This window comes from Panthera uncia, assembly GCF_023721935.1.
Source record: "Panthera uncia isolate 11264 chromosome B2 unlocalized genomic scaffold, Puncia_PCG_1.0 HiC_scaffold_24, whole genome shotgun sequence".
Taxonomy (NCBI): Eukaryota; Metazoa; Chordata; class Mammalia; order Carnivora; family Felidae; genus Panthera; species Panthera uncia.
The window spans coordinates 5585482-5599864 of record NW_026057580.1 but is presented as its reverse complement, the minus strand read 5'-3'; the positions used below and the strand labels follow the sequence as shown (position 1 = coordinate 5599864).

Genomic DNA, 14383 nt, shown 5'->3' with positions numbered 1-14383 from the left:
ATCCTAAAGCTAAACCATGGGGCTTTAAATACCTGTCCCGTATGTGGAGGGCCAGCCAAGTGGCCCTCGGCAAGTCCCTTGCTGTCGGGAGGGGATGACAGCCCCAGCGCTTCCACCTGGTGGGGCAGTGGGAGAACCAGGTGAGATGCTGAGGGGAGAGAGAGCTTGGAGAAGCGATTAGGTGCAGCCGTGTGTGCAGGGAAGCCCCTGGGATTCACAGCCGCCCTTACGAAGGGGGAATCAAGAGGCACCTGCAGTGGGGACCTGCCTTCGAGCCCCCGGCTGGGGGAGCCCAGAGCCTGAGCTCTCCCCTCCCCCGTGCCGTGCCCTCCAGGCCCCGGGGCTTCTGCCAGCACGGGAGACCACCTGTCTCTGCCTCCATCCCTCTCCCGGAGCTTGCTCTGTCTTCCTCCTGTCCCTGGTTGCTCTCATGCCCCCGCCCCCCAGGCCGGGGTACAGACGCGGTCCTCCCCTGCCTCACCCCCCAGGTGGTGTGTGCCAAGTGCTCCGACTACCGGGCTGAGCTCAAATACAATGACAACAGGCCCAACAGAGTCTGCTTCCACTGCTACACCTTCCTCACCGGCAGCGTGCTCCCCGAGGACAAGGAGGACAGGAGGCGGGGCATCCTGGAGGTGAGGGCCAAGGATCTCCACCCAGCAGCCGTGTGCAGGCGCCCGCCACGTGCTGGCACCGTCCTCGGTGCAAAGGAACAAGCCAGCTGCGGTCACATTTCCCATCCTCCTCTCTGCCCCTGGGCACCCCTCCCCTTCCACCGCAAACAGAGCTGGGCCTGTCACCAAACGGAAGCAACCTTTGGCTCTAGGCTGTCATCTGGACTCTCCACCTGTCCTCTGGCCCCATCCAATAATCACAACGACCTCTCCACACAGTTCCTGTCTGTATGCCCATGCCCTGCCCCGGAAGTCTCCGGAGGTGAAGAGAGACGGTGTCTCTGATCCCATTTCACAGATGGGAAGACTGAGGCTGCAGGTCAGGGTCCCACTTCTGGAAAGAGGCAGATTGGAAACTCCATTCTAAGTGGAAGGGACTTCAGGGACCTGTCCCATGGAGACCCAGGCCCAGAAAGGCAGCTTATCCGAGGTCACCCAGCAAGTTAAGAGCCAGCTGTCTGGCCTCTGCCGCGTATGTTCTCTCTGCTGCCTTGGGGCTGGTGGAGCCACTCTCCACACCCACAGGTGCTCCCCAAGCTGCTCCCTCCCTGCCAGTCAACACCTGTGGGGCACGAGCCGCGTTCACTTCCTGCCACAATGTTCCCCAGCCCAGACACTGGCCACCACTGCCCCTCTGCCTGGTTGAAGGCCAGGTTGACATCCCACCGTCCCAGGGAGGTGGGAGAAGACCCCTTCCCCCCATTCCAGCTGAACACAGCTCCCAGGTTTCAAGGTGGTTCCCTTCCGTGGACCTCTGCCCGCTTTCCAGTTTTCCCCACTCCCTGCTCGTGCCTTCCCTGCCCGCTAGGCCACAGGCCCACTCCCTTCTCAGGCCCCCGTTCTGTTCCCTGGGGCAACTTGCAGGTGAGAAGCCCCTCCTGGCACCTGCCCCAAGCTCCGGCTGGCCGGGTTTGGACCGCAGCCCTGCCACCGGCCAGCTGTGTGACCACAGGCCCGCGACGGGACCTCTCTGAGGCTCAGGGACAAGCAACCCCTCCTTACAGTGTTGCCGCAAGGCTGCGAAATAGTGATTGTCAAAGCCCCCAAACCAGCGTCTGTCACAGAGTGGGCGCTCTGTTCCCTGACAGCCTCCGTCTCTGGTTGTAGAAAGGGTCTGTGGCAGGGTCGGAGCAGAGCCTAATGTGCAGCTTCCTGCAGCTGGTCGGGGACAAGTGGGGCAAGAGCGGCCCCCGGGGTTGGTGCGTGATCCCCCAGGATGACCCCCTCGTCCTCTACATCTACGCTGCCCCTCAGGTAATGCCACCGCCCGCCTCCCAGACCTTGGCCTTCTCGCAGTTCATGTGTGTATGGGGTGGGTATTGTTGGCCCATGTGCCCGAGGAGGAAACTGAGCCCCAGTGAGGACATGCTTCCCTCCCGTCAGGGTTAGTGGCTTTCAGAGCCGGGCCCAGACTCTGTCCAGCGGGCAGCCAGTCCTCTTCTTCCTGGATGCCCTCCCGGCAGTCCACCTGCTTCGTGGGTGTTTGGGAAGTGAGAGGTGGGGATGTGGCTATCACCTTCAAATCGGCTGTCTGAGGCATTGGGGCTGAACAGAAAGACAGCGGCCCATGGCTCTCTCCTCCCCTCCCAGGACATGCGGGCTCACACCTCCATCCCGCTGCTGGGCTACCAGGTGACTGCTGGGACCCAGGCAGACCCCCGGCTCTTCCAGCTGCAACAGTCAGGCCAGCTCTACACTTTCAAGGCTGAAACCGAGGAGCTGAGGGACCGCTGGGTGAAGGCCATGGAGCGGGCGGCCAGTGGCTGGAGCCCCGGGAGGCCCGATGATGGGGACCTGTCTGACTGACCCACAGCTGGCCACTCTCCCCTTCAGAGTCCGGCTCCCGGCATGGGCTGTCCCTGCGGCCTCTGTCATCCACGGTTCCAAGCTGATCTTTCAAATAGCTGATTTCCAGGGGCGCCTGGCTGACTCAGTCTGTAGAGCATGCGACCCTCGATCTCGGGGGCGTAAATTTGAGCCCCATGTTGGGTGTGGGGATTACTTAAAAATATAAATAAACTTTAAAAAACAAACGAACGACTGATTTTCAGTCGTCAGTGCCCAGACCGTGTGTCTTGACTTGGAATCCAGAAAACGTGGATTTGTTCCTTTGGGGAGGGGGTAACTGAGCATCCCTGTTTGCTCAAGGGCTGAGGTGGTGCTGGGGGCATAGTGCTAAGACCTGGAAAGTCCCAGATAACCCAGGACTATTGGTCACCAGTATGGTTCTCAGCCTGGGCTGTATATTAGCATCACTTGGGGACCTTTAAATAATACCAAAGAAGGGATGCCTGGATGGTTCAGTCGGTTAAGCGTCTGACTTCGGCTCAGGTCATGATCTCGTGGTTTGTGAGTCTGAGTCCCACATCAGGCTCTGTGCTGACGGCTCAGGCCTGGAGCCTGCTTCAGATTCTGTGTCTCCCTCTCTCTCTGCCCCTCCCCTGATCGTGTTCTCTCTCTCTCTCTGTGTGTGTCTCAAAAATAGATAAACATTAAGAATACATTTAAAAAAAAAAATCCTTAAGGAAAGAAATAAGGAAGGGAGCCATACAGATATCAGAGGGAAGAGCATTCCGGGTGGAAGGAACAGCAAGTGCCAAGGTCCTGAGGTGGGAGCCTGCCTGGCACATGTGAAGAACAGTGAGGAGGTCAGGATGTCTGGAGCAGAGTGGGCAGGAAGGAACTAAGAGAAGACATCAGATCATAGTCAGATCATCCCTAAACTAAAGGTGAAGTCAGGGGAGGCAGATGTGGGGGCCCTCCAAGGGCTGAGAGATGGAGAGTCGTTAGGGGGCGGGGCATCTGATTTAACAGACTCCCCCCTGCTGCTTGTTGTGACAGACTGAATGTGGCCAGGGTGGAAACAGTTTAGAGGCTGTGACACCGAACCCCGGTTAGAGAGGCGATGAGAAGGGACTGGATTCTGGATTTATTCTGAAGGTAGAGCAGAGATTCCCTCACAGGGTGAACGTGGTGAGAGAGGCGGAAGGAGCCAAAGGTGACACTGAGTGAGACCTCTGACCTGACTGCATGGAGGACGGAGCTCCTGTTGACTGAGATAAGAAAGCCGTGGAAGCGGCGGGTCAGGGAGCAGCAGCACATCAGATCTCTGACGTGGACAAGTCATAGCTGAGACACCCACTCCTGGCCACGTCCAGTGGTGGCGTGCCTGAGCCCGGGTACCAGGTCTGGACTGGGGATGTAAACGTGGGAGCTGTCAACCCAGAGATGGGGGTCAAAGTGTACATCAAACAGGGGCGCCTGAGTGGCTCAGGCGGTTGAGCGTCCGACTCTTGATTTCAGCTCAGGTCATGATCTCACAGTTGGTGAGTTCGAGCCCCAAGTTGGGATCTGCGCTGACATCGCGGAACATGCTTGGGATTCTCTCTCTTACTCTCTGCCCCCCCCCCCCCCGCTTGTGCACACATCCTCTCTCTCTCTGTCTCAAAATAAGTAAATAAACTTAAAAGAAAAAAAAAAAAGACTACCAAAGCATGCGTGAAACAGAAGGAAGAGGTCCAAGTCCTGAGCCCTGCACATCCCAACATTTTAACCTTTTGACCTACGTTTACAATTCTGAGAATTTACCGCAAGGAGACAGGCCAGTGGGACAGGATTCATGGACATGATTTACAATAGTTCTCCCAAACTGAAGACTACAGAAATAACCCATCCAAATGGGGAGACCTTTGCCCATAAACTTATGCCCATCCAGAGGGACTCAGACAAGCTGCTGTAACCATGCAGCGAACCATGCGGCTGTTGGAAGGGAAGGCTTAAATGTCAATGTGCTGCCTTGGGAAGACCGCCGGGATGCGTTAAGCAAGGAACAACCACAGAAGGATGGAACACTTTTTTTTTTTTTTTTTAAATATTTTTTTTTCAACGTTTTTTATTTATTTTTGGGACAGAGAGAGACAGAGCATGAACGGGGGAGGGGCAGAGAAAGAGGGAGACACAGAATCGGAAACAGGCTCCAGGCTCCCTCCGAGCTGTCAGCACAGAGCCCGACGCGGGGCTCGAACTCACGGACCGCGAGATCGTGACCTGGCTGAAGTCGGACGCTTAACCGACTGCGCCACCCAGGCGCCCCAGGATGGAACACTTTTAAACGCTCACTGTGTGTCAAGCACTGTGCTAAGGCCTTGGAGGCGATTATTTCATTCGATTCTTCTGTTTTCTCCTTTTTTTTTTTTTTAATGTTTATTTGTTTTTGAGAAAGAAAGAGAGCGTGTGAGCGGGGGAGAGGCAGAGAGAGAGGGAGACAGAGAATCCCAAGCAGGCTCCCCACCCATCAGCCCAAAGACCCATGTGGGGCTCGAAACCACCAACCTTGAGATCACGACCTGAGCTGAAATCGGATGCTCAACTGACTGAGCCACCCAGGCGCCCCTGATTCTTAATAATATTAGAAATAGGTGCTAACTTGGATCCTCATTTTACAGATGAGAAAACCACGGCTTCTTTGGTTGAATAATTTGTTTGTGGGCACATAACATGGGGTAGCGGAGGCAGCATTCCCAACCATTGTGCGGTGGAACATTCCAGTCCTGCTTGGATGGAGATGTTTTATATCTGCAACACTTTAAGGGCTACCCAATATACTGCAGGAGTGGTTGATTTGCTTTCTTCTTTAGGTGCTTCTGTGGATTTGGATTTTTTTTCACTACCGCATATCGCTTCTATAATCCCAAGGACAAAAGTGGTTTCCCATGTTAAGAGGAACATAAAGGAAGGAACAAAGGAAGACTCACCTGTCCTTCTCCAGGGGCCCAACGTGCTACGCAGGGTTGTTAAGACATCAGTGCCAGAGCCCAGGGGCTGAGTGGCCTCAGGGAAGCACTACCTGGGAGCACCCAGTGAGAAGGGGATCATTTGTTAGGCCACGAACGAGTGTGGGGTCATGGAAACGTGGAAGGACCAGAGGGTAGGGGAGGGCCTGGACTTGGAAGAACTCGGGGGTCCCACTGGAAAGCCATGGACACTGAGAGGGTTGTCCCCTGGGAACCCAAATGGCCCCCTGTGACCCGGGCAGCCCTTGGCCTCTCCTGGCATCTCCTCTGGATTCCTCACTCGCTGACACTGTGCATCCCAGGCTCTGGCTGTCAGGCGGCAGAGGCTCCGAGGGCTTTGAATTTCTTCTACAAAAGGTCCCTACCTCTAAAAAGCTGGAGGCTCCGCAGCAGTCTGGGAGCTCTGGTGCCCATGCACCCCCACCCTGGCGGGAGAACTCAGAGGGAAGAGAGAAGGCTGGCGGGTGTCAGGGCGAGGGCATCTCTGGAGGGCCTGGTGGACCCCGAGTCAGCTGGAAGGCCTCCCCTTCTGGGAAATCTCCCTTCCGCAGGCACAAGGAGGTGGCATTGCTGCCAGCACGCTGGGGCTCCAGGAATGGCATTCATTCATTCACTCATTCATTTCTGCCTATGTTCGTCATTGCTAGCGTTATTATTTTAGGATGTGGTGAGCACTCGGCCCGCATCATCTCGCTTCATTCCGTAACGGCCTTTTGGCATTGTTTCAAGCAACCATGTTTTACGGATGAGCAAGACTGAATAACCTGTCCGCGGTCACCCAGCCAGGGAGTAACAAATGTATTCAAATTCAGACCCAGACCCACCGGATTCCAAAGTCTGACCCCAGCTAGCACTAGGGGGCAGTATCTCCCAGGGATTAATGGGTCCGGGCCACCACACAGCTCTGCCACTTACGGGCTGCGTTGTCTTGGGCGAGGCTTCGCCACTCCGTGGTGTGGGGGTTTCCTCACCTGTCAAAGGAGGGATAACCATGGTCCTACCTCTCTAGGGACTGAGGTGTCAGCTGAATGGATACGTGTCCGGCATTCAGAACAGTGACGGGCCACCCGTGATTATTACAGGCATTCGCAGGTATCAGCTCTTTCCTCCTGCTCTGTCTGCCTCCGTATGCTGTGATGCCCGTATTTATGGAGGATCCGGGGATAAAAAGTTGAAAAAAATCAAAGTCCTGGCTCTAAGGGAGCTCAGTGTCTAGGTCATTAAAATCACTTGGGAATCTTTTGAAACACTCCCAATGCCCAGGTTGTACCCGAAGCTCAAATAAGAAGCCCTGAGTTTGGCTGGGGCTGTGGCATCAGACTTTTAAAGCTTGATGGTGATTCTGATAGACAGCTCACTCCGAAAGGGCAGGACCGGTTCCTGAGCCGGTCATCTCTCGACACTGCTTCGTTCCTTCCATCACACCAAAGCTATACTGCTCTATCCAGTTTGCATTAAGACTGGTATCTATCTCCACCACTGAAAACGTAAGTTCCTGGAGGGCAGGGACTTTGTCTCTTGTTCACCATGTTTCCCAGCCTCTGGCCCACAGTCCGTCCTCGGACCGTTGGGATGAATTGTGAGGCTCAGATACGGCAAGGCAGTCACCGTACTTACTAATCGTTGCTATGGCCACACTGATGCAGTTCTAGAACCTTCACGCCTGCCCTTCCCCAGCACTGACCCTCTTTTATTCATCCCTGCACCCCAGAACTTGGCAGAGAGAGCTCTATAGACTCTCATAAAAGAGTTCTAGGACTCTCTTATGTTTTGAGTGAGTGCTCAAAACCTATCCTCTGGCCTGGATTCACACTAGCTCTGTCAGGCCACGTGCTCTTTTTCTTCCACTGAGGTGCATGGAGGTCAAAGACGTAAAATGACATGTGCAAGGCCACATGGCACTCCTGTGGACTCTCTCAGGGACCAGGATGAGATGCTCCTAACTCTGACTGTGGCCTCATCCCTTGGCCTTTTCCTTACTGCTGCCTGCCTCTCTCCCATGGCTGGACCCCAGGACCCCGCTCCTCGAAACTGGTCTCAGTGGGAGAACTCACCATGGAAATCGGCAAACCGGCCCCTCTCAGCCCTCCGCCCCCTGAAAAAAGAGCTGGTTGTTCATCTTCGCCATTGGACACCCAGCCTGGCACCCTGAGCCCACCTGCCCGTGTCTTGAGCTTACAGCCCTCAAGGGTGGCCCAGATGCCCGATCATTATTCATTTTTTGAGACACAGAGACAGAGTGTGACTGGGGGAGGGGCGGAGAGAGAGGGAGACACAGAATCCGAAGCAGGCTCCAGGCTCTGAGCCGTCAGCCCAGAGCCCGATGCGGGGCTCGAACTCATGGACCGAGAGATCATGACCTGAGCTGAAGTTGGACGCTTAACCGAATGAGCCACCCAGGCACCCTCCCAAGAGCTAACGTTTAAAGAGCACTTACTGTGTGCTTTCCACGTATCAGCTCATGTAATCCTTACACGAGTCCATTGTACAGACGAGAATAAGGAGGCGCAGAGAGATTCAGCCACTTGCCCCACATCACACGGTGGGGAAGCAGAACTGGTCGTAGAGGCTCTGTGACCTCTCTGGGAAGCAGCAATAAGCACATCAGATTTCGAATTTTAAAAACATGATGTTGAGTCCTGGTTCTGTCACTCCCTTGTGACTTCAGTCTGCAGGCCCCAGCTTCCTTCCTCATTCATAAAACAGGATGACCAACACGTGCACTGCGTATTAATAGGCTTGTTTCAGGGTCAAAAGATATCATGGGTGTAAAAGGGTTTCAAAGGCCGTAAAGGGCTGAGGACATGAGTGGACGATTAGCATATGGTTCTCTTTTCCCATTTTCATATTCTCTCTGGCTTCTCGGAAGGCTTCTGTGCCTCAGTGGGCCCAGTGCTTGTGGCGCCCAGTAAGCTCCTTCTCGGATGCGGAGGTGCTCGGGGAGTGACTTCTCCTCCTTTATTCTCTGCTGGGCCCCTATTTCCCAGGCTTTTCAGGGAGACTGGAATCATTTTAACAATCGGCCGTATCTTTACCAAAACGCTGCCCCTTACAAAAACTTGGTTTACATAAAATCCAAATTTTATTACCAAATAATTCTTAAAAATTTTTTTAATGTTTATTTTTGAGAGAGAGAGAGAGAGAGACGGAGTGCAAGTGGGGGAGAGACAGAGAGAGAGGGAGACAGAATCAGAAGCTGGCTCCAGGCTGTCAGCACAGAACCCGAGGTGGGGTTCGAACTCACTAAACCGCAAGATCACGACCTGAGCCGAAGTCGGACGCTTAACCGACTGAGCCGCCCAGGTGCCCCTATTATCAAATAATTCTATGCTCTGCCTTACAGCTCTCTGAGGGTCCTTAGGCAGCTAGTCCTGCTACTACATCAAAAAATACGATTCGGGGCGCTCCTGGGTGGCTCCGTCGGTTGAGTGTCCAACTTTAGCCCAGGTCATGATCTTGTGGTTTGTGAGTTCGAGCCCCGCGTCAGGCTCTGTGCTGACAGCTCGGAGCCTGGAGCCTGCTTCGGATTCTGTGTCTCCCCATCTCTTGGCCCCTCCCCTGCTCATTCTCTGTCTCTCTCTGTCCCTCAATAATAAACTAATGTTTAAAAAGTTGAAAAGATATTTCTTTAAACAAAATGATTCAATTAGGCAAATATGATTCATGTAACTTTTCACAGCCTACCCAAACCATCCTGGGTTTGTATATTGGTCTTATTGGTATTATCTTTTCCTTTTGTAGCCCTTATCAATGACAATATCATACGTTTATATTCTCAATAATTCATGAGTTCTTTTTTTTTTTTTAAGTCTAGTTGTACTTCAATGAGAAGTTAAAGAGCACAAAATAGAATGCAATGCAGGGATTTTTAAGAACAACAGAAACATAGAACTGAATATGTCTCTTAGAATCCATTGGCTGCACAAGATTTTCTATTGACTTTTTTTCCCCTTAGACTCTGGACTGCTGTTTAGTTATAGGAGTCAGTGTCTTCTTACTTGATTGATTTTTTTTTTTAATATAATTTATTGTCAAGTTAGCTTACAGTGTGCACAGTGTGCTCGTGGCTTTGGGAGTAGATCCCTATGATTCATCACTTACATACAACACCCAGTGCCCGTCCCAACAAGTGCCCTCCTCAACGCCCATCACCTGTTTTCTCCTCTCCCCCGCCCCTCCCCTATCAACCCTCAGTTTGTTCTCTGTATTTAAGAATCTCTTACGGTTTGCCTCCCTCTCTGTTTGAAACTATTTTTTCCCCTTCCCTTCCCCCACGGTCTTCTGTTAAGTTTCTCAAATTCCACATGTGCGTGAAAACATATATCTGTCTTTCTCTGACTGATTTATTTCACTTAGCATAATACCCTCCAGTTCCACCCACGCTGTTGCAAATGGCAGGGTTTCATTCTTTCTCATTGCCAAGTAGTATTCCATTGTGTATATAAACCACATCTTCTTTATCCATTCATCAGTGGATGGACATTTGGGCTCTTTCCGTAATTTGGTTATTGTTGATAGCGCTGTTATAAACATTGGGGTACATGTGCCCCTGTGAATCAGCACTCCTGTATCCTTTGGATAAATTCCTAGTAGTGCTATTGCTGGGTCATAGGGTAATTCTATTTTTAGTTTTTTGAGGAACCTCGATACTGTTTTCCAGAGCAGCTGCACCAGTTTGCATTCCCACCAACAGTGCAAAAGAGTTAATAATTCATGAGTTCTAAAGGACATGTGTGAGAGACCAAAAAACCAAAACCAAACAAAACAAAAACAAACACACATACACACACACACACAAAGTGACTAAAATGTGGAACACAAATTGTGGAATTTCTCAAAGGCCTGCATTATTGGAGCTTATTAGTTTGGGGTGAATAAAAGGGAAAAGAAATATTTTGTACTTTCACATGCATTAAGCAGTTTTCCAGGAATTGGTCAAGAGAATCCTCTGGTGGTATATAAACTTCCCCAGGGGAGACAGCAGTTCAGCTAAAGGTACAGCTGAGGGTGCTGGGCTGGGCTGGGAGTTCCAGGAAGCAGAATAGGGTGCGGTCAGGAGCAGGAAGGCTAGGAGATAATCCAGGGGTGCCTAGGTCACCCAGTCAGTTAACCATCTGACTCTTGTTTTTGGCTCAGGTTATGAACTCACTGTTCAGAGGTTCAAGCCCTTCATTGGGCCCTGGGCTGACAGCACGGAGCCTGCTTGAGGTTCTCTGTCTCCCTCTTTCTCTGCGCCTCTCCTGCTCACACACTCTCTCAAAAATAAATAAACATTAAAAAAAAAGTTTAAAAGATAATCCAAATCAGTCTTCAGATGCATCAGCAAGGCCAAAGAGCATACACAGGGCCCCAAACCAAAGACACAGCCAATGGGCAGAGCTTTGGAGCTAGACTGGCTGAGAACAGAGTTAGAAACAAGTTGGCAGGCACCAGATTGTTGCCAAGAGTGAGGCCATAGCTCATTGGTCTCTAGGTGCATGTGTGGGACATGCTGACCCACCGTATGGACTTTGTAGAGAATTGTTACAATAACGGCCCCCAACGGAATTAGCCCCACCCCTGTCTTTTGGAATGTTTCTAGTATCATGTGAAGAAGCCCAGCATGAAAGACCCCAGGGAGAGAAAGGTTTAGGCATCCCAGCCCAGCAGGTCTAGACCACCCAAGTGAGCTGAGCAGTAAGCAGACTGCAGCTACACGAATAAGACCAGAAGAAGAACCACCCAGCCAACTCACAGACCTGCAAGAAAGTCATTCAGTTTTGGGATGGTTTGTTACACAGCATCAGATAGCTTATACATCCCTTTACCCTATGAATTTACTATGTGAGTCTACAAAGGGTCTCTCCTGTTAGGCAAACTCAGAATTGTGAGACCCAGAATTACAAGTATCTTATGTGTTAATAATTATGTTCATCTTCCCATGTGCTATTTAATTTCATGTCATGACAATCCAGTGAGGAAGAGGAAGAATGAATGTGCCATATCTTCATTAAACGTGTGAGGAGACTGAGGCACAGAAAGATATATTACTGTCCCAGGATTGCTCAGCAAGTCAGTAGGGATACTATTATGGACTGAATTGTGTCCCCCCACTGCCAAATTCATCTGTTGAAACCCTAATTCCCCCATGTGACTATATTTGGAAACAGGGCTTTTAAAGAGCTAATTAAAATTAAATGAGGTCATAAGAGTGAGCCCTGAGGGCACCTGGGTGGTTCGGTCAGTTGAGCATCCAACTCCTGATTATGGCTCAGGTCATGATCCCAGGGTTGTGGGATCAAGCCCCACACCGGGCTCCACGCTAAGTGTGGAGCCCACTTGAGATTCTCTCTCTCTCTCTCTCTCTCTCTCTCTCTCTCTCTCTCCTTCCCTCCCTCTGTCCATCTGCCCCTCTCTCCCACTTGTGCATGCACTCTCTCTCTCTGTCTCTAAAAAATAAATAAAAAATTAAAAAAGTGAGCCCCAATCCAATAGAACTTATAAAAAGAGGAAGAGACATCAGGGATGATATACACAGGGAATAAGTCAAGGGAGGACATAGAGAGAAGTTGACTGCAAGTCAAGGAGGGGGGCCTCAAGAGAAACCAAGCCCTGCTGACACCTTAATCACAGACTCACAGGCTCCAGAACTATGAGAAAATAAACTTAGGTTGTTTGAGCAACCCAGTTCATGGTAGGTTGTTATGGCAGCCCCAACAGATAGCGATACTCAAAATTAGGTCTTTCACTTTCTTAATAAGAATATTTTACAACAATGAGGTACCATTTCTTACATATCAAATTGGCAAAGATTTTTAAATTTTTTTTTTTTAACGTTTACTTATTTTTGAGACAGAGAGAGACAGAGCATGAACGGGGGAGGGCCAGAGAGAGGGAGACACAGAATCTGAAACAGGCTCCAGGCTCTGAGCTGTCAGCACAGAGCCTGACGCGGGGCTCGAACCCACAGACCGCGAGATCATGACCCGAGCTGAAGTCGGCCGCTTAACCGACTGAGCCACCCAGGCGCCCCTAAAGATTTTTAAAAGATAAGCTATGTAGTCGTAAGGATGTGAAGAAATGGGCTTTCCCAAACGCCACTAGTGGGAGGCCAAATTGGTACAACTTTCTAGAGGGAATATGGTAATCCATATCAAAGGTCTTTAAAATGTATTCACCAACACTTTTTTTGTAATAACAAAATATTGGAAATGGTGTATGGCAGATTATATTTTCTGAAGATGGAAGCACTGATCCCATTTCCTCTGGAACCTGGACAAACCTATGTAGTTGCCATAACCAACAGAATACAATAGAATACAGTGAAGGGGTGTGACTTCACAAGGCTAGGTTGTAAAAGGCATTGCAGCTTCCACCTTGGCTCCTTGGCCAGACTCACGTTGCGAAAGTCAGCTGCCATGTCACCAGGATGCACTAAGCAGCTTCTTAGAAAGGTCCATCCTTAGAGGAACTGAGGCAGCCAGCCCTCAGCTGGAACTACTTTGCCGGTTACATGAGTGAGTAACTTCAGAAATGGACCTTCCTTCAGATGACTGCAGCCCCAGCCAACATCTGACCGTGGCCTCCTGAAAGACCACAAGTGAGAACCATCCAGCTCAGTCCTTCTCAAAGTTCTGATCGACAGAAAACCTAAGAGAAAATAAATTTTTATTGTTGTCTCTTGTCGCTATGTTTTGGGGTGATTTGTTATACAGCCATATATAATTAATACAACAACCTATATGTCCATCAAGAGGGGACTATTTAAGTTGATTATAGTACATGCCTACAATGAAATACTACTCAGTTGTTAAAAAAAAATGAAGAAGCCCCCTATTTAAAAAAAAAAAAAATTTTAATGTTTATTTATTTTTGAGAGGGAGAGAGAGACAGAGCGTGAGTGGGGGGAGGGGCAGAGATAGAGGGATGCACAGAATCCAAAGCAGGCCCCAGGCTGCTCTGAGCTATCAGCACAGAGCCAGAAGCGTGGCTTGAACTCACAGACCGCGAGATGATGACCTAAGCCCAAGTCAGACCCTTACCTGACTGAGCCACCCAGACACCCTGAAGAAGCTCTTTAGGTACTGACATGGGAAGTCCTCCAAGATAATATGTTAGGTGAAAAATGCAAAGTACAAAATAGTATATAGAGGATGTATTCTCTATACACCTATAGATATTTTATACTTGTGTGTGTATATATACATACACATATACTATATACATATGTATAATTTATATACATGCAAAATATCTCGAGAACGGAGGTGGGGAAATGCCTTTGAAATTTGAAACGTACGAATATATCCAAAAAAAAGTTTAAAATGTTTAAATAGTGCTTTCTCTTCAACACAGAAGTTTCACTTCTAGGAATTTATCCTTAGTAAATAATCATGGCACAGATTTAGCTGTGAGGGTGCTGTCACTTCATTTACTATCGTGAAAATGGTGGGGCTCCTGGCTGGTTCAGTTGGAGGAGCGTGTGATTCTTGGTCTTGGGGTCGTGAGTTCAAGCCCCATGTCGGGTGTAGAGATTGCTTGAAAAAATAAACTTTAATACATGCAAATGGTAAACAACCCAAGTATTCAGCAATAGGAAGTTTATTGCATAGCTTATGACACTCTCATACTGTGCCACCATCACAAATGGTGGTGGAGGGGCACCTGGGTAGCTCAGTCGGTTGAGTGTCCAACTCTTGATTTCCACTTGGTCATAGTCCCAGGGTCGTGGGAGCCTCCCTGCTTAGCCCAGAGCCTGCTTGGGATTCTCTCTCTCTTTCTCTCTCTCTCTCTCTTTCCCTCTGCCCCCTCCACCGCTTGCATGCTCTCTCTCTGAACAGAAAAGACAAGAAAAGGAAAGGAAAGGAAAGGAAAGGAAAGGAAAGGAAAGGAAAAAGAAAAGAGAAGAGAAGAGAAGGAGAGAAAGGAAAGGAAAGA

At 50.2% G+C, this 14383-nt stretch overlaps 1 protein-coding gene and 1 long non-coding RNA gene across 2 annotated transcripts in view; one reads left to right on the top strand and one right to left on the bottom strand.

Annotated features, from left to right (window-relative positions):
• The window catches only part of FGD2 (FYVE, RhoGEF and PH domain containing 2), a 20452-nt gene extending 17731 nt beyond the window's left edge, over positions 1-2721 (top strand). The window contains exons 12-14 of the mRNA XM_049653194.1: positions 396-635; positions 1782-1928; positions 2265-2721. Coding sequence (XP_049509151.1) covers positions 396-635; positions 1782-1928; positions 2265-2480 — 603 coding nt within the window. The 3' untranslated portion in view covers positions 2481-2721. The remainder of the gene's footprint in view (positions 1-395; positions 636-1781; positions 1929-2264) is intronic.
• Positions 2722-5360: 2639 nt separating this feature from the next.
• LOC125938298 (uncharacterized) lies at positions 5361-8243 on the bottom strand. The gene is made up of 2 exons (XR_007462663.1): positions 6383-8243; positions 5361-5520 (listed from the first exon to the last, which is right to left on the bottom strand). It is a non-coding gene; the product is annotated as an uncharacterized LOC125938298 (long non-coding RNA).
• Between the last annotated feature and the right edge of the window lie 6140 nt (positions 8244-14383).